Source organism: Cucurbita maxima, unplaced genomic scaffold (assembly GCF_002738345.1).
Source record: "Cucurbita maxima cultivar Rimu unplaced genomic scaffold, Cmax_1.0 Cma_Scf00089, whole genome shotgun sequence".
In the NCBI taxonomy this organism is placed as follows: domain Eukaryota; kingdom Viridiplantae; phylum Streptophyta; class Magnoliopsida; order Cucurbitales; family Cucurbitaceae; genus Cucurbita; species Cucurbita maxima.
Genome location: NW_019272105.1, coordinates 84065 through 103116, shown reverse-complemented (window position 1 = coordinate 103116; position 19052 = coordinate 84065). Strand labels below are relative to the sequence as shown.

Sequence of the window (19052 nt, the reverse complement as noted above, 5' to 3'; positions counted from 1 at the left end):
TTCGAGAAAGAAATAGAGACATCAAATGTTGGAAATGTCAAGGAATTGGTCATCTTAGTCGTGATTGTCCTAACAAGAGAGTCATGATCATCAAGAATGGACAAGTTGTCACAGATAGTGAGGAAAGTGACCATGATGAGCTAGTTGAAGAAGAAATCTAGGAGAATGAGGAGGAACTGGAAGATGGGAGTCGTTTGGTACTTGTTACCAGAAGACTTCTTAAAACTCAAGTTACAAAGAATGATGTTGATGATCAAAGAGACAACCTATTTCACACAAGGTGTTTAGTCAAGGGGACTCCTTATAGTCTTGTAATTGATAATGGAAGCTGCACCAATGTCGTAAGTTCCATGCTGATCAAAAGGTTGCTAATTCCAACCCAACACGATCCTAAACCTTACAAGCTTCAATGGCTCAATGACAGTGGAACAATGAAGGTAACTTCTCAAGATTTAATATCTTTTACTCTGAGAAAATATAAATATGAAGTTCTTTGTGTTGTTTTACCAATGCATGTTGGAGACATATTGCTTGGCTGACCATGACAATTTGACAGGAGGGTTATGTATGATGGCTATTTGAATAGGTATTCTTTTGTAAAAGATGGTAGAAAAACCACTCTGGTACCTTTGAGTTTTGCAAATGTATTTGCTGATCAATTAAAGTTGGAAGATAAAAGAAAGAGTTTGAGGAAAAAGAGCAAGAGTTGAGTGAAAAAACAGAGACAAGTCAAAGAGAAACACATAGTGAAAAAAAGAATGAAATTGAAAAAAAAGGAAAGATGAGTTGTTTGGCTAGAGTTGGAGAGGTTAGAAGGGCAATGTTCTCACAAAAAAATCATCTTTGTACTTGTGTACAACGAAGGATGTTTGGTCTCTAACGATAACAATTTGTCTTTGCCTAGTATGTTTCAATCTCTTTTACAGGAATTTGATGACGTATTCCAAGATAAAGTCTCTAAAGGACTACCTCCCATTAGAGGTATTGAACATAAAATAGACTCTATTCCAGGGGTAGTCATTCCTAATAGGCCAGCTTATAGAGTCAACCCAACTGAGACTAAAGAAATTCAAAGACAAGTAGAGGAGCTCATGGAGAAGGGCTATATACGAGAGAGTTTGAGTCCATGTTCTGTACCAGTCTTATTGGTGCCGAAGAAAGATGGACTGTGGCACATGTGCGTGGATTGTAGAGCCATCAACAAAATCACGGTAAAGTACCAACATCCTATTCCTAAGCTAGACGATATGCTTGATGAATTGCATGGTTCATGTTTATTTACAAAGATTGACTTGAAATCTTGATATCATCAAATTAGAATGCATGTAGGAGACGAATGGAAAACCACCTTCAAAACTAAATTTGGATTGTATGAATGGCTTGAATGCTCCTAGCACATTTATGCTATTAATGAATCACGTTTTGAGAGAATATTTAGGAAAACATGTTGTTGTGTATTTTGATGATACTTTAATTTATTCAAAGACTTTGCATGAGCATGTGAAGCATGTAGAAAAGAGAAATTTTATGCTAATTTTAATAAGTCTAGTTTTTGCATGGAAAAAGTTAACTTTCTTGTCTTCATAGTTGGTAAAAATGGAGTAGAAGTAGATGAAGAGAAAGTTAAAGCAATCAGGGATTGACCAACACCAAAAAATGCAAGTGAAGTTCGTAGTTTTCATGGGTTAGCTAGCTTCTATAGGAGATTTTTAAAATATTTTAGCAATGAATGACTTAGTAAAAAAGAATGTTGTTTTAAAATGGGGAGATATGCAAGAGAATGCATTCAATGAGCTTAAAAATAAATTAACCAATGCACCATTACTTGTCTTGCCTAACTTTGATAAAACTTTTGAAATTGAGTGTGATGCAAGTGGTTTGGGAATAGATGCTGTTTTGATGCAAGATGGAAAACCCCTAATGTATTTTAGTGAAAAACTAAATGGGGTAGCATTGAACTATCCTACCTATGATAAAGAATTGTTTGCTTTCGCACATTTCAGGTGTGGCAACACTACTTATGGCCTAGAGAATTTATGATCCACTCTGATCATGAAAGCTTGAAGTATCTTAAGAGTCAAATCAAACTGAACCTAAGGCATGTAAAGTGGGTGGAGTTTATTGAGACATTTCCATATGTCATCAAATATAAGCAAGGTAAGGATAATGTGGTAGCTGATGCATTATCTAGAAGGTACAATCTTTTTACTTCTCTTAGTGCAAAAATTCTTGGATTTGAGCATATTAAAGAATTCTATCGAGATGATCAAGACTTTGGAATTATTTATGCATCTTGTCTTACAAAAACAGTTGTAGATGATTATTATGTGTTTCATGAATTCTTATTTAAGAAAAGTAAGCTTTGTATTCCTAAATGCTCTATCAGAGATTTGCTTGTAAAAAAAGCACATGGTGGTGGCTCAATGGGACATTTTGGGATTAATAAAACTTATAATATGTTGCATGAACACTTCTTTTGGCCGAAAATGAAGCATGATGTTCATAAGTTTTGTAGTCAATGCTTTAAATGCAAAGAAGCTAAATCTAGATCACAACCAAATGGATTGTACACTCCTTTGAACGTACCTAATGAACCTTGGACTAATATATCTATGGATTTTGCTCTTGGTTTACCGCACACTAAAAAGGGTAAAGATAGTATTTTTGTTGTGGTAGACAAATTTAGTAAGATGGCTCATTTTATTGCATGTAACAAGACGGACGATACAAAACATGTTGCTGACTTATTTTGTAGGGAAGTAGTAAGATTGAATTGAATCCCTAAAATAATTGTTAGTGATAGGGATGCTAAATTTCTAAGTCACTTTTGGAAAGTATTGTTGGGTAAATTGGGTACCAAATTGTTGTTTTCAACTATATGTCATCCTCAAACGGATGGACAAACTGAGGTGGTTAATAGAACATTAGTAGCATTGCTTAGGTCTATTATTTCTAAGAATATTAAGTCTTGGGATAAATGTTTGCCATTGGTAGAGTTTGCATATAATAGAGAAATTCATAGTACAACTCATTGTTCTCCTTTTGAAGTTGTTTATGGATTTAATCCACTTATTGATTTGCTTTCTATTCCTTCTAATATGTTTGTGAGTGACGCAGCCACAAGTAAGGCAGGCTTGATCAAAACATTGCACAAGGAGGTGAAGGAGAGAATTGAGAACCAAAATTTCAAAGTTGCTTCAAGGATTAACAAAGGACGGAAGGAAATCATTTTTAAACCTGATGATTGGGTTTATATACATTTTCGCAAGGAGCGATACCCATCTCAACGGAAGACAAAGTTACATCCAAGAGGGGATGACCCTTATCAAGTCATTGAAAGAATTAATCACAATGCATATAAAATTGATCTTCCCAGAGACTTTTCACTACATTCTACTTTCCATGTTACTAACTTGAGTTCTTTTGATGTAGGTGATGATTTTTCTGATTCAAGGACGAATCCTTTTGAAGAGGGGGAAGATGATAAGAATCACGATGTGATCAAAACATTGCACAAGGAGGTGAAGGAGAAAATTGAGAACCAAAATTTCAAAGTTGCTTCAAGGATTAACAAAGGACGGAAGGAAACCATTTTTAAACCTAGTGATTGGGTTTGGATACATTTTCGCAAGGAGCGATTCCCATCTCAACGAAAGACAAAGTTACATCCAAGAGTGGATGGCCCTTATCAAGTCATTGAAAGAATTAATAACAATGCATATAAAATTGATCTTCCCGGGGACTTTTCAGTATATTTTACTTTCAATGTTGTTGACTTGAGTTCTTTTGATGTAGGTGATGATTTTACTGATTCGAGAACGAATCCTTTTGAAGAGGGGGAAGATGATAAGAATCACGGTGTTGCAAATATTCCAACTGAACCTATTACACGATCTAAGGCGAAGAAAATTCAACAAACATTCATTCTTCATCTACAAAATTGGATCGACTCGGTTCAACCATCATTTCTAGAATTAGAAGCTGATACGATTGACGAATGACAATTGAATATTTGCACGGTTAAAGTTGGAAAACTTTAAAATGTCAACAATAGAATTCGAACCTCGAACCTACGCAGAGAGCTCAATTGATTTCGAACCTGTCGCATTTCTGGACCTATTACACGATCTAAGGCAAAGAAGATTCAACAAACATTCATTCTTCATCTACAAAATTGGATCGGTTCGGTTCAACCATCATTTCTAGAATTAAAAGCTAATACGATTGACGAATGACAATTGAATATTTGCACGGTTAAAGTTGGAAAACTTTAAAATGTTGACAACAGAATTCGAAACGCAGATAAAATATCAACAATTGATTTCGAACCTACACGCAGAAAGCTCAATTAATTTCAAACCTATCGCATTAGCCACTCAAGCAAATTAACATTGGTTAGAAAAAACTATTTTTAATTTCATAAATTATGTAAAAGTCAAATGATCAATTTCACTTATTCTTTTGTGGAGATTAAAGGGGATCGAGAATAAATCCCGTTCACAAACGTCTTTTGTCGAGAGACTATAAATACCCACAATATGTTATGTAAAACTCAGATTCGTGGATGAATATAATTCAGATCTCAGATTTAGACGTTTCCCTTAGAAATTCGAGCATCATATTTGTCATTTCTAAGTTTCAATCAATTCTTGTGATAGAATTGCACCCAAGCCATTCAATCAAGCTTTGATCAAGTTAGATTATGGAGTGACTCAATTTAGAACCAGGTTCCGAATCTTGTTTCTAGATCTTCGAACGTAAGAGGTAATCTAATTCTAGCCTTATCTCTTGGTTGATCCAAATTTCGTATAAGGAAGTGTTAATTACTTTGATTCAAGGGTTCTTGCTAAAACAAAAGCTTGGATCGTTGTGCTGAGGATTAGGGTTGCCTTATTAATTGTGGTGGGGAATGTCCTAATTCAATGGTTTGGAACCGAATTTGCGACACTAGCGTGTTTTCACTTGCGTTCTAGGGCATTCTGAAACGCTACTACTTGAGAGAGGTTTTTTCGCATGCACGGAAAAAAAATATTTCTTGGCATTGTGGTGGGGATGTTGGATATGGAGCATGATGCCTAGATCTGGTAGAGATATATTTGGAAGATATTTGTAAAGATATGATAGAGTATATTTAGTAAATTGAAACCATATATATACCCCATTAGGTAGTGCTCTCAAAGTGTACTCCTCTTCATAAAATATTTAGCCAATATTCCTCCTTGTATTTTCTATCTCCTGTTCTTTGTGTTCATCTTGATCGAGTGGATGCGTTGTTGAGAGATCCTAACAATTGGTAGCAGAGCTAACAACTGGTATCAATCCTAAGAGGGGAATGGCCCATTCGTTGGTTGAGAACCGAATTTGCGACATCGGCGCGTTTTCGCTTGTGTTCTAGGGCGGTTCCAAAATGATCGTTTTTTCACGTGCTTGTGGAAAAAAGTATTTCTTGGCATTGTGGTGGGGAATGCCCCAACTCGATGGTTGGCTACCGTATTTGCAACACCGACGCATTTTCGCTTGCATTCTAGGTGGTTCCAAAATGCTTCTTCAATGTGGCATGAATTGAAATATTTTTTGATTATTTCAACAGCATTTTCTTTGCATCTTCATTGAAATATATAGTATGATTGATGTCTCTTGGTTCATATGACTAGGGCTGTTCCGGAATGCTGCTCCTCAGGATCGTTTTTTTTGCACCCATAAGAAAAAAAATATTTCTTGGTATTGTGGTGGGGAATGCCCCAACTCGATGGTTGGAAACCGAATTTGTGACACCAGCGCGTTTTCACTAGCGTTCTAGGGCGATTCCGAAATGTCGCTCCCCGAGAGCTGTCTTTTCGCACGCATGCGAAAAAAAATATTTCTTGGCATTGGGTGGGGAATGCCCCAACTCGATGGTTGGGAACCGAATTTGCGAAACCAGCGCGTTTTCGTTTGCGTTCTAAGACAGTTCCAAAATGCCGCTCTCCGGGAGCGATCTTTTCGCACGCGTGTAAAAAAAACATTTCTTGGCATTGTGGTGGGAAATGCCCCAACTCAATGGTTGGTAACCGAATTTGTGAAACCGGTGCGTTTTCGCTTGCGTTCTAGGGCAGTTCCAAAATGCCGCTCCCCGTGAGCAGTCTTTTCACACACATGCGAAAAAATTATTTCTATGCATTGTTGTGGGAATTCCCCAACTTGATAGTTGGGAACCAAATTTGCAAAATTGGCTTGTTTTCGCTTGCGTTCTAGGGCGGTTTCGAAATGCCGCTCCTTGAGAGCGATCTTTTCGCATGCATGTGAAAAAAATATTTCTTGGCATTGTGGTGGGGAATGTTGCAACTAGATGGTTGGGAACCAAATTTATGAAAACGGCGCGTTTTCGCTTGCGTTCTAGGGCGGTTCTAAAATGCCGGTCCTCGGGAACGGTCTTTTCGCACGCATGCGAAAAAAAGTATTTCTTGGTATTGTGGTGGGGATTGTCCCAACTAGATGGTTGGGAATCGAATTTGCGAAATCGGCGCATTTTCGCTTGTGTTCTAGGGCAGTTCCGAAATATCGGTCCACGGGAGCGGTCTTTTTGCACGCATGCGAAAAAAATATTTCTTGGCATTGGGTGGGGAATGCTTCAACTCGATGGTTGGGAACCGAATTTGCAACACTGACGTGTTTTCGCTTGTGTTCTAGGGCGGTTCCGAAATGTTGCTCCTCGAGAGAGATTTTTTCACACGCATGCGAAAAAATAGTTCTTGGCATTGTGGTGGGAATGTTCCAACTTGATGGTTGGGAACCGAATTTGCGACACCGACACGTTTTCACTTGCGTTCTTGGGCGGTTCCAAAATGCTGCTTCTCGAGAGTGATATTTGCACGCATGCGAAAAAAATATTTCTTGACATTGTGGTGGGAATGCCCCAATTCAATGTGATATGAACCAAGGATCATCAATCATACAATATGCTTCAATGAAGATGTGAAGAAAATATTGTTGAAATTATCCGAAGATATTTCAATTCATGCCAAGGAAAATGAAGTTTCATGTGATAAATTTTGGGTGGATTACAATTTAGAGTTATTGTATTTGATTAATGTATTTTAAGAGTTTTTATTTACTTTAGGTTACAATTACATCATGGTTAATTATGGCCATTAAGTATGAATGTAATAACTCTTGGAATGCCTCTAATAGTTTCATTTTGAAGCTCTATAAAGCCATGTATATTGTATTTGTAAGACTTGAAAATATATAGTAAAAGAAGCATTTGTGCTTTCTTTAGCCAATGGCTAAGTTTATTTGCAATTCTATGTAGTTTAGGTTGCATGTAGAATCATTCAAGCTTGACATGATCAATCTTGCTTGTGGAGTGATTCGAATCTCAAACAATGTTCTTGCCTTGAGATATTCGTTCAACAAGGTAATCCGAATCTTACTCCCCTTGTAATGGTTCCTTATCTTATCACAATGGATGGGTACCGAATTTGGAACACCGGCGCGTTTTTGCTTGTGTTCTAGGGCAGTTCTGAAAAGCTGCTCCACGCGTGTGATTTTTTCGCACACATGCAAAAAAATATTTCTTGGCATTGTTGTGGGGAATGCCACAATTCGATAGCTGGGAACCGAATTTGCAACATCGGCGCATTTTTGCTTGTGTTCTAGGGCGGTCCCAAAATGCTGCTCCTCGGGAAATGTTTTTCTCACGCATGCGAAAAATATATTTGTTGGCATTGTGGTGCGGAATGCCACAATTTTATGGTTGGGAACCGAATTTGCGACACTGGCGCATTTTCGCTAGTGTTCTAGGGAAGTTCCGAAATGCTGCTCCACGGGTGCCATTTTTTCGCACACATGCAAAAAAATCTTTCTTGTCATTGTTGTGGGAATGCCCCAATTCGATGGTTGGGAACCGAATTTGCGACACTGACGCGTTTTCTTTTGCATTCTTGTGCGGTTCCGAAATGTTGCTCATTGGGAGCGGTTTTTTTGCACGCATGGGAAAAAAATATTTCTTGACATTGTGGTGGGGAATGCCCCAATTCGATTGTTTGGAAATGAATTTGCGACACTGGCGCGTTTTCGCTTGCAAATGGTTCCAAAAAGTTGCTCCATGGGTGCAGTTTTTTTCGCACGCATGCAAAAAAAATATTTCTCAGCATTGTTGTGGGGAATGCCCCAATTTGATGGTTGGAAACCACTCCCGGTTTCCCTTACGAACTGGTTTCGAACCACCACTAGTATCTTCTCTACTATTCTCTGGCCTTAGAACGGGATTGTGGAATTCGGTGAGTGACTAGACTTTGAGGAAATTTAGTATATGTGGAGAGAGAGTTTGTGACAAGAACTTATAACTCAAGCGAAAAAAATTGATTTCGAATCATAACTCAAGAACTCATAACTCATGCATGCGAAAAAACCAGTTTTGTGAATATTTCTCATAACTCAAGAGAGTTTGTGACAAGAACTCATAACTCAAGAGAGTATATGTGAATATTTTTTGTCCTTTTTCCATACGAACCGGTTTCAAACCACCACTAGTATCTTCCCTACTATTCTCCGGTCTTAGAACGAAATTGTAGAATCCGGTGAGTAACTAGACTTGAAAGGAATTTAGTATATGTGAAGAGAGAGTTTGGAGGGATTTTCTCAAAGTTTTTCCAAGAGAATTTTCATGTACCTTGATTACTCCATTTATAGTTGAGATTACCAAGCGATAGGCCCTTCTTCTATTTCTATTAGTTCAAGCGCAATCACAAAGAAGGGAAGAATAAGAAAAGGGTCAACGATCACTTACGCCACGGGCAGCACGACGAGCTCCAATGCCTTTCCTTTACCTATTTTGACTCAAGATTCTACTGAAATTGTGGGATTATGTGGCAATCATGCAAGTTTAAGTTAACCAAATTTTGACACTCAAAATTCCACTCAAATTTGTAGAATTATGTGGCAAGCATTCAAGTTTGGTTAAACCGTATATTTACCCTCAATATTTCACTAACCCATGCAAGTTTAGTTAAGCCATATATTTACACTTCACTAACTCAAATTTGTAGAATTATGTAGCAAGCATTCAAGTTTGGTTAAACCATATATTTACCCTCAATATTTCACTAACCCATGCAACCCATGCAAATTTAGTTAAGCCATATATTTACACTTCACTAACTCAAACATGGATTTTTTTATTAACTTTATTTTAATTCAACCATTAATTTCAATAATTAATTTTAAATTAAAATAATATTAAATGATTAATTAAACAATTTAATTAATATTTAATACTAAATCAAATGTCAATCCCAATCAATTCCGGTACATATTGATTATGAATCCCTATTCATAATTAAAATATTTAAATCTTATTTAAGTGTCTCCAATTCTCTCTTTCGGTTTAATTCATAATTAAAACAAAATGTAGTTAAATATATCGTATATATTTAGCACATATTCCCTAATTTGCACGAACTTCCTTGTCACATTGTTTTAAGGTTTAGCCCGATATGAGTTAGCAGGGAGACCTAATGAACCTACAGATCATGGGTCCCAACAATCCAAGATTAACCGGCTAAACTCATTAACCTTGTTAACCAACATTCGTTAACTACTAGGACACTCCACTATAAGACTAGTAGTTTTATGTCCATTTGATATAACCATGATTAGTAAGTCGATCATTCACAGGTTGTTTGAAACTAGAGCTGAGTCAATTTACCGTTTTACCCCTGAAGTTACTCCTTGTTCCTTAACTTCCACTGATCCTCTAATGAATAATTGGTTTGTGGTCCAACCACTAAACCGAATCTCTCTTGGGCCAATGAGAGGGTGGGGCCCCGTGTTCAAGACTTAGAGTCAGTACTTAAGGGAACAACCTCTCTACTATCCCTAAAAGCAGGTAGGAGTGAATTTCATCTTGCACCCTGACCCCTGAAATGGGAGGCTTATTGAGTCGGTGAACTCGGGACACTCTCACCCTTGCAAATTTAAGGATAATTCCAAATAAACAGGAGTTCATAGTTAGCTCAGGATTAAGATCAAGTTACCTAGGTCATCGAATGAAAAAATAGTCTCAACAGCAAACGATATTATAAAAAAATCGGTTTTAAATTCTATTCTTTTTATTTTGCAAAATTGGTCCATCTTTTTACACCATCGAGTCAACCCCAAGTTGCTTCCCTAACAGCATAAGACAAAGAAGTTGTTGATCAGTGCTGAGTAATGAGTAGGTTGTGGTTCAAAGCGAGGGGGTGAAACCAATGTTCCATCAATGTAGCCCAACATGTTTTTAACTCTTACGGAGCGGTAAAAGTTTGTTTTTTCAAAAAAAAATAATGGATGAAGAAAGTTTAATGGTGATCACATGGATTAAAGTGTTGAAAGGAAGAAGATGAGAAGAGGATTTAGAAGCCATGAAGAAGAAAGGATCGAGTTGCTAAATCGAATGTTCTCTAATAATCGAATGTGGTCTGATACCATAAGAATATTTGATGTGGTAAGAGTTTTCTATTTATAAGATCAAATAAAATCAAATAAGATCAAATATTTGGTGTGGAAAAGTTTCTATTTAGAGTAGTTTATAGAATTAAATAAAATTGAATAAGATCAAATAGATTAAAAATGAGTAGGAAAGTGATACAAGATTAGCCTATAAATCAAGGGTCAAATATAATGTGTAAATGGTAATGGAAGGCTAAGCATCCTCAACCATACAAGAAATTAGCTTATCATGAAGAATCAAATAAAAGAATCAAATATGAAAAACCGTAACGGAAGGTTAAGTATACTCAATACATAGACTTCATAATGCATGCTTGCGAGAAGAATAAGAACCATTACTTTAATTTGATTCAATGATTTTAAGCATATTTGAGTTTGTGTGTAATGTAATCATATTCTTATCCTTATCCTTGGTTGTGCAGGGGAATGGGGACAACTCTGCTGCAAAGCACTAAATGAAAAAAGGCAAATTACAATTCTATGTTAGTCTGCTTTAATATATTGTAAATCAATATATATATATACACAACACACTCAGCATTGGTAAGAAGAAGAACTAAAGTTAGAAGATCAGAATGGGCTAACACGCTGAGCTAACTTCAACATGAACTCAGGTACTAGGCGTCTTCTTCGGGGAGCCATTGCATTTCTGGCGAGAGCTTCTGTATCATTTTGATGAATGATGAAAATCAAATCTTCAACCAACTGATGTTTACCACCTCTCATTGGATCCTGGGTTGGAATTTGAGAAAAGTTTTAAAACCCGAAACCAAGCCATAAGCTTAGAGTGCTTACGATAAGAATTTGGAAGCCAAAAACATTGTTCACCTGAACAAACAAATCCGTATGCGTCTTTCCTGTGTATTCAACTGCTTCAACTTTTACTCCAACTCTTTCAAGCACTTCTGCGAAGCTCTTACTGAAGAAAAATATATGGAAAACCTAAATATTATGACTAATGCCCAATTTTAAAAGAATTTGGAAGAATTAGGAAAAGGAACTTATTTTCACATTCATTTATTAAAAAAAAAAAAAACAAGGAACAGAATATCATAAACAAAATTTTAATCCTCAAAAAATAAATGAAGAATTTTACTGAAATAATATGCCGAAGCATGGACGCACAAAAAAATAAGCATACACGGTAACCTCGTTGTTTCAAATAGCTAGGGAGGTTTCTTTGTTTAGGAGGTTTTAAGTTACAATTTAGTGAGTTGTCATCATGATATTAATGGACATGAGAGTTACAACCTTTTCGTTAACCATAAGTCCCTCTAGGGTTTATTTTCAAGGCTATATAAGTCATTCATGTTGTTGCTCTACGTTAAGATTTTGGATATTAAAATAAAAATTGCATTTTATGTTTTTTAAGTTATATGTTTGTTCTTTTGCATTTCTTAGGTTTAGATTTGCATGTCAAAATCACTCCAGTAATCTTTATCAAGCTATCTTGTAGATTGATTCGAATTTTTGGAGTTTAAAAATAAGTTTTCTTTACTCTTGAAATTAACTAGTAAAGTAAACGTGTTATGTCTTCTTCCTTGGATGAAATCATCTTGATTTAGTGAGGCTAATAATTGTGATTTAGGAGTTAAAATATTCATAAAGGTTTATGAGGAGCTCTTCTAAAGTTGTGACTCAAAGAATTATGGTTCGCGACTTTCGTTGGTGATCTCATGTGTCTTGGGTTTATTAATTTAGTCTTCTCCATATTACTATATCTCTAGAGTCAATAATTTTATATGGTGTCAAAAGAAGAAGAAAAAGAATTGCACAATATCTTATAAGGTTTTTACAATACGTTTGAAACTCAATTTCAAATCAAAATCAATATCTGCTGGTGAAACTAAGAGTTTCAATTAACATTAGAGTGTTTAATTTAAAGGATAAAAATGTTCATTAATCTATTTTCAACCAAGTGATATTGTCGAAGTAAAAAATAGACATTTTAAATGTTGCTCAAACAATAATATTTTCTATGCATATTCAAAAATACTTATGGGGAAGCAATCTAGTAAAGTCATTTTAAAAACTTTTGGGTGCGCTGCTGAGGAGTATATAGTTTGTTCTTTTTAGTCTATATTAGATCAAAGAGGGATTAAATGCAATTCTTTGAGCGATAATGTTAAAAAAAAAATGTTTTTACTCGATGGATATCATTTTTTAGAAAATCAACCTCTTTGTAACCATAATTATCTTCCGAGAAGAAATCAAAAGGAAGAAACCAACTTTAGAGGAAGATAATATTTGAAATGTTGTCTCTTTCAAAATTTATTTGTCTCAACTATACAAGGGTTTTACTAGTTTTTCAATATCAAATACTAAATATCATTTGTCACCTTCTTCTAATTTCACTAGTTTTGTAGAAACTTCTAATTTAGGAGGAGAATGACTATAAAAATTTGAATTTCTATAATAGAAGCAAAATAATATTTGATTCAAACTAAAACTTTCATGAATGATTATGCATTAGGTACTAAAGCTTCTGATCTTATCTCTTCTATTCAAGATGTCGACCTATGGTTTATGATCTTGATATCTTCAAAGTAATTGAACTTTATTCCAAAATTCCAAATGTCTTAATGCAAACTATATTTTTATATTCAAAATTGTAAAACAGTCATAGAGCTTTTATATACCATAAAACTAATATGATCCAAATCGGAGCTAACTTATGGAGGATATGAATGCTCCAAGCCAAAATTCTACATGGAAATCGGTAGATTTTCCAAGAGATAAGAAAACAATGGGATGCAAATCAATGCTCTAAGACTTTGTGCTGCAAGCAAAGACCTAAGAAAACTAGAGTTTTTCCTAGGAATTGATTCAGCAACATATCATTAATTACTAGAAGAAACAGGTTAACTTGGGAATAAGATAGTTGGGACTCCTCATGAACAAAATTTTAAACTATAAGCTACCAAAAAAAAAAAAATAAGGCATAAGAAAGGATAGAAAAACGCTCGATGAAAGTCCATTTATTTATATCACATCTAGCATGGTAAGCCAATTTATGCAAACAAAAGGAATGTGGTTCAATTTGAAGCTACCTATAAAATCAGTACTTTAAGTTAAAAGTAATTTAAAGGATCCAATGAAACTAATTAAAAAAATTAAACAAGGATGAAGGTCTTAACCAAGTCATTTCAATACCTTAACAAATAATCTTAGGGATTTAAAGCGTTCAAAATTTTTAAGGAAATTCCCAGATATTTAATTTCTAATCCAAAATGAATTTTAAGATGTTCAAGAAGGAGAAAATCACCTGAAATGAGGAAGAATTTTGAGAATTTTTTTTTTTTTATTTTTTAGAAAAATAATAATAAAATATTCATAAATTAATAAATTACCCAAATACCCCTAAACTTCAAGATAATTATGAAAATACCATTGATCAAAAAATCAGATCTGTAGTGAGCAATGATCTTATCTCCAATTCTTCGGATACAAATGTTGAATCTTCCTAAAATTTGAGTATGTTTTAGAGGAGACACACCTCATCACGTCCAATGACTATAATTCAAATTAGAGATTGATAGCTTATTGATCAAAGAGGATATTTCCAACGAAAAATTTATAAAATAAAATCTCCAAATCACGAGGATTCTAGAGGTTTCAACATCAGTTTAAACTCCTTCTATAAAGTCTGAAGTATGATAATTCATTTAGATCAATGAGTTATAGCTGTTTAGTTTTTAGGTTTCCTGCTCTCGAATCTCTTCCAAGTTCTAGATCAATTTTTCACTATTTTCTTTCATACTTGTTCCTACGACTTCTAAACAAGATTACCCACAAGTTTTATGAAGGAATCGAATGTTGAAAGAGCCTAGAACACATTTTCCCAACCATTGTTGCTATTAAAGAAGGAAGTAAAAGCTTGAAAATTCAATCCGAGCCTACATGCAAACTTGTCGAGTAAGGTCAATCCCATTCGATTTCAACACATCCAAGGATTGTTTTTGCAGAAAACCATGAAAAGAATTAACCTCAAGAACGTTCTCAATTGAAGAAAGTCAATTTCGAGTTTAAATTGGGGGTAAGTATCGAATTTCCATATACGGTCCATTTTTCTTCAAATTTAGAATTCCTTTAGCTTAAGAGGATTGAGATGAGCAACTTTGATGATGAAATCGAGAGCCAAAATTTCGTAGATCAAGCTGCGCAAGAAAGTTGAATTCTGCGTTTTCAGGTGAGTTGCGGACCGAGAACAATTTCTCTAAATTAAGGCCACACACTTAAAGATCATCTAAACCAATTCCTTTAGCTAGAGGGAAGAATAAAGAAGAGATTCGATAAAAATTAGGCCTTGAAAATTCCTAGAAATAGCTACCCAATAAGCTTTTTCTAGGTGGAGCTTTGACAAGGAAAACGATTTCCAACGAACTTTGGAGGAGAATAACTTAGGCTACAATCCACGAGAAGGTTCATAATTCCTAGCTCTTCCTTGTAACACCATCTTTAAGTTTCATGAAGAAATAGAGGGGATTCATGCCGTATACAAAGCAGAGGAGGCGAAGTTCTAGGCGGCGGCGCAAATGTCGCACACATCTTCTTCTCCCGTCTAGAGGAAGAAGATGAAGACATGGCCGGTTCAACTGAACCATACATGTCAAACTCAAACTTAACCCTCCCTCAATTTTTTCAATTTTAACCCTCTTCTGGACTGATTTGATGAAAAATTTTATGGTTCCAGAAACTAGACACCCTAAGAATTTTGTCAAAGAAAAATTGAAGTAATACAAGTGTCGAAGCTGAGAACAAAGGTCCAAACATCAACGAGAGGTAAGTAGCCATCTTAGACTTTTCTTAAGAAATATTTGTAGGAATCACTTGGTTTATTTTAGTAAGAAACTTAAACCAAGTATGAATTAAGGTAATATGAAAGAAAAACACAAGAACTCAACCGATTGAATTGCTCGGGATTTAAGTAATGTTAAAAAGACCCACTAAATGAACTTTACTACCTATGAAAATTTAATATTGAGCAGATTATGGAATGTTAAAGTTGTATATGAAATTTGGTGGTCATTGGACAAAGCTAAGTAGCTAAACCAAGTAACAGAATAAAAGGACTATAATGCCCTTAAGATAACTTATCTTCCGTTCATGATCTAAATGATCTCCAAATGCTATGAAACTTTTTAATAAGCCTTATTTTATGATGAATAATGACTTGGTGAATTTTGAAAATTATTCGAAAATGTTCCGTAACTAAATCAAGAATTAGAAGGTAAAATAACGAAAATGCCTTTAGGACTCCTTTGGATAATTCAAGTTCTAAACATTATTATAAGGCCTATTGTTAAAAGACATATTACCTTTTATTGTAAGGCATAGGAAGCAGTGAAGTTATGAAAGAAAGTAATGACCTGGCATGTGATGGTATGGAATAATCTGCAGTTCCATGGAATAGAGTGAAGGGTGGGAGCAGGGAAGCTGCATCTTTAATCTTTGGGTCCTGCACCATAACTTCGGGGGAAAATCTTTCCAACGACTCTTCTCCTTCCATGATGCTACATTACACATCTAATTCATCACAAATTTATGGAGAATAAGGAAAAGAAGAATGTATGTACCTTAAAAAGATAGATCTGTGAAGACCTCGACTGTGAAAGTAGTCCTTTAAATTGTACAAATTGTACCTATGTCCATATGTTGGTGGTTGCATACACCAAGAAGAAATAGTCAAGTTTCGTGTATACCTCAAAACTCACGGCAACCAAAAAACACAATCTCAATGGCACTTACACTCCTGATAAACCAAAGAAAGCTTTTATGTTGGACACACTCCAAGACACCCTCTCACCACCACCTTCTTTCATTGCCTGCTCTACAATTGTGCAAGCACCAATATGTGCACCAGCTGACTGTCCCATCACAAAAATCCTACAATATCACCACAACCTATTATGTTACTTTCTTTTTTTAGTGGGAGACCCAGAAATACTCAAAACATAAAATAGATAGCCACAGGAGGGAGATGCAAACATAATAATACTACCTGTTAGGATCTCCTCCATACTCGGCAATATTATTGAATACGAATGAGATGCCTTGAGAAGCATCCTTGATCATATCACTCATGCTACCTTGAGGAAAATTTCTACTAGAAAGGAAGAGCATTTAAGTAAAAGGTTTAGTATCTTTTTGTCCGCTTTGAGCATAAGCTCTCATGGTTTTGTTTTCGGTTTTTCAAAAAGCGTCACACCAATGGAGATGTATTTCTTACTTATAAACTCGCGATCATCCCTCCCAACAATCCTCAACATAGTATCATAATTTTAAATTCTAGAATATTATTTGACACCTAAGATGCAAATCAATCTATTATCATTAAATAACATCAATTCACCTGTAATCAAGGCATGCTACTATAATGTCTCGATCACATAAGTGGGATCCAAGAAGGGAACCCCATGCTTTATAACTGCGCAGAAAATTGCATTTCTCAAAGTAAACATGTAATTTAAAATATATTTACTTTTGTCCCATGGAGAGAAGAGAGTTGTCCCATGGAGAGAAGAGAGAAAAGGGGTGTGTTGTTACCCAATAATCCAGGCTCCACCTGTTACCAATGCAACCACTGGCTTTGGGTCTGGGTTTTGGCCATCCCTAGATTGTGGTACATATAGATCCAAGCTGCACAATGAAGAATGAACAGAAAATGAAAGACAAGAAGGGTATGAAGGGAGTAAGAGATGCAAGTCCTACCTATTTCTTGGCTGATCACCGTACTTTATGCTTCGTCGAACCTGGTTGGAGTAAACATAATAATATGCAACTGCAATGTAAAAGTAAAGATTATAATAAGCGATAATGTTCAAAAGAGGCACACGCAAGTTAGGGACTTACCTTGAAGAACACCAGGGAAAATAAGCACAGCATAACATCCAAGGGATACAAATCTTGCCATCCATTCATACCCTACCCTGAATACAAATCCTATGTTAATTAAAGTAAATTGTAGTAGTATTCTAAGAATGTTTTGTAATTTATTCTCAATTGGGTGTTGATAAAGAATGCGAATAAAGTTATATTTAATGAACTTTTAAGTATACTTATTAACAACATGTCATGCTTTACAAACTTCAAGTGGGTTGATTGGAAAATCAATTCTCACATGGTTTTAATCTATTTTGGAGGTTTTGTTGAAGGACAATTTTTATCAATAATTATGAGCAATTAAAAAAGGAGGCCCCAGCATGAATTCTATCTAAAGTACACTCAAGATTGCTATGATCCTTCATACACAAAAAGAGGTCCCATCATACCCTTTTGAACTAAAAAGCAAACAAGTTCAAAAAAATTGAACAAAAGAAACAGCAAATTGCGAATATGAGAAACGTACCAAAGGTATCGCAGAATTTTGAAACATAAGCGCACCGCCTGAAAGGTCACGGCCACAGCATCCCCAACATTGTGGCACAATGAATAGCGCTGCCGGTTGAGGTTGCTGGCGGCGGTGGCTTGACTTGTCCGCCGGAAAAGAAAGGAATGTTTCTTTCCTTCCTTATTACAATCTTCTTTGAGTAACATTGTGTCTGCAGAGGCGGAGATGGTGGAAGAAGAAGAAGAAGAAGATATCATTGCTTCTTCAACTTTCTAATCTTAATTTCTGAGTTCCCTTCCAAAACATCTGCACCTGTCGTACTCATCTCATTCATATTTTGTTGATTCTGCCGTTTTCACGCACGCATATTTTCCAAGACGCAAATGATATTCTGACTTTTGTGACAATGAGATTTTGAAAACGACGGTTCTCCAATTTTTTTATTTCAAAACATATAAGAAATGTTAGTATTTTCTTATTACCTCGTGCAACACATTGACTTACTTTTTTCTTATTTCGGATCAGCTTTATTTTAAAATGATTTAGTGTTTAATTAATTTGGCTGAATGCCGATGTCTTTGTTTTTCTTTTTATATAATTTTAAAGAGTTGAATATAGTTTCATTGCTTTTATTTCTGTATCTTTATTTATTTATTGAGTAGAGAGTGTTTTTTTAATGAATTAAGCCTAAACATATGGTCCTATTTGGGCTTCTCTTTTAGAGTTTACCTTAGATTTTTAAAACGTGTCTATTAGGAAGAGGTTTCCACACCTTTATAAAAATGTTTCACTCTCCTCCTCAACCAATGTGTGACCTCACAATCCACTCTTCTTTGGGGCCCAACGTCTTTGCTAGCACTCGTTCCCTTCTCCAATTAATATGGGACCCCCAATTCACCCCTCTTAGGGGTTTAACGTCCTTTCTGGCACACCGCCTCGTGTCCACCCTCCTTCGAAGTTCAGCTTCCTCGCTGGCACATCAATCGGTGTTTGACTTTAATACCATTTGTAACGACTCTAGATTTTTTACTAACCTAAAGTCACTACCTTTTTATATCATCATCTCTTATACATAAATAAACATTAAAAACATTATTGTAAAAGAATTCTTCTGAATAATATCTACTAGCGGTGTGCTTGAACCGATACATTAAATGAAGAAATGTATAACCTATGAAGGTCATGAGAACCTAATATAATATTCCTAGATACCATAATACACCCTCTTTAGATGCCCTTGAAAGGAATTTCT

The 19052-nt window shown here is 35.4% G+C and overlaps 1 protein-coding gene across 1 annotated transcript; it reads right to left on the bottom strand.

Moving 5' to 3' along the window:
* Positions 1-10946: 10946 nt before the first annotated feature.
* LOC111472826 (probable isoprenylcysteine alpha-carbonyl methylesterase ICMEL1) lies at positions 10947-18089 on the bottom strand. Its single transcript, XM_023118440.1, has 11 exons — positions 17819-18089; positions 17323-17399; positions 17182-17251; positions 17017-17109; positions 16823-16897; positions 16472-16573; positions 16219-16356; positions 16047-16112; positions 15840-15983; positions 11299-11389; positions 10947-11202 (listed from the first exon to the last, which is right to left on the bottom strand). The coding sequence occupies exons 1-11, from the start codon at positions 18055-18057 to the stop codon at positions 11041-11043; spliced, it is 1257 nt and encodes a 418-aa protein (XP_022974208.1). The 5' UTR covers positions 18058-18089; the 3' UTR covers positions 10947-11040.
* Positions 18090-19052: the final 963 nt, after the last annotated feature.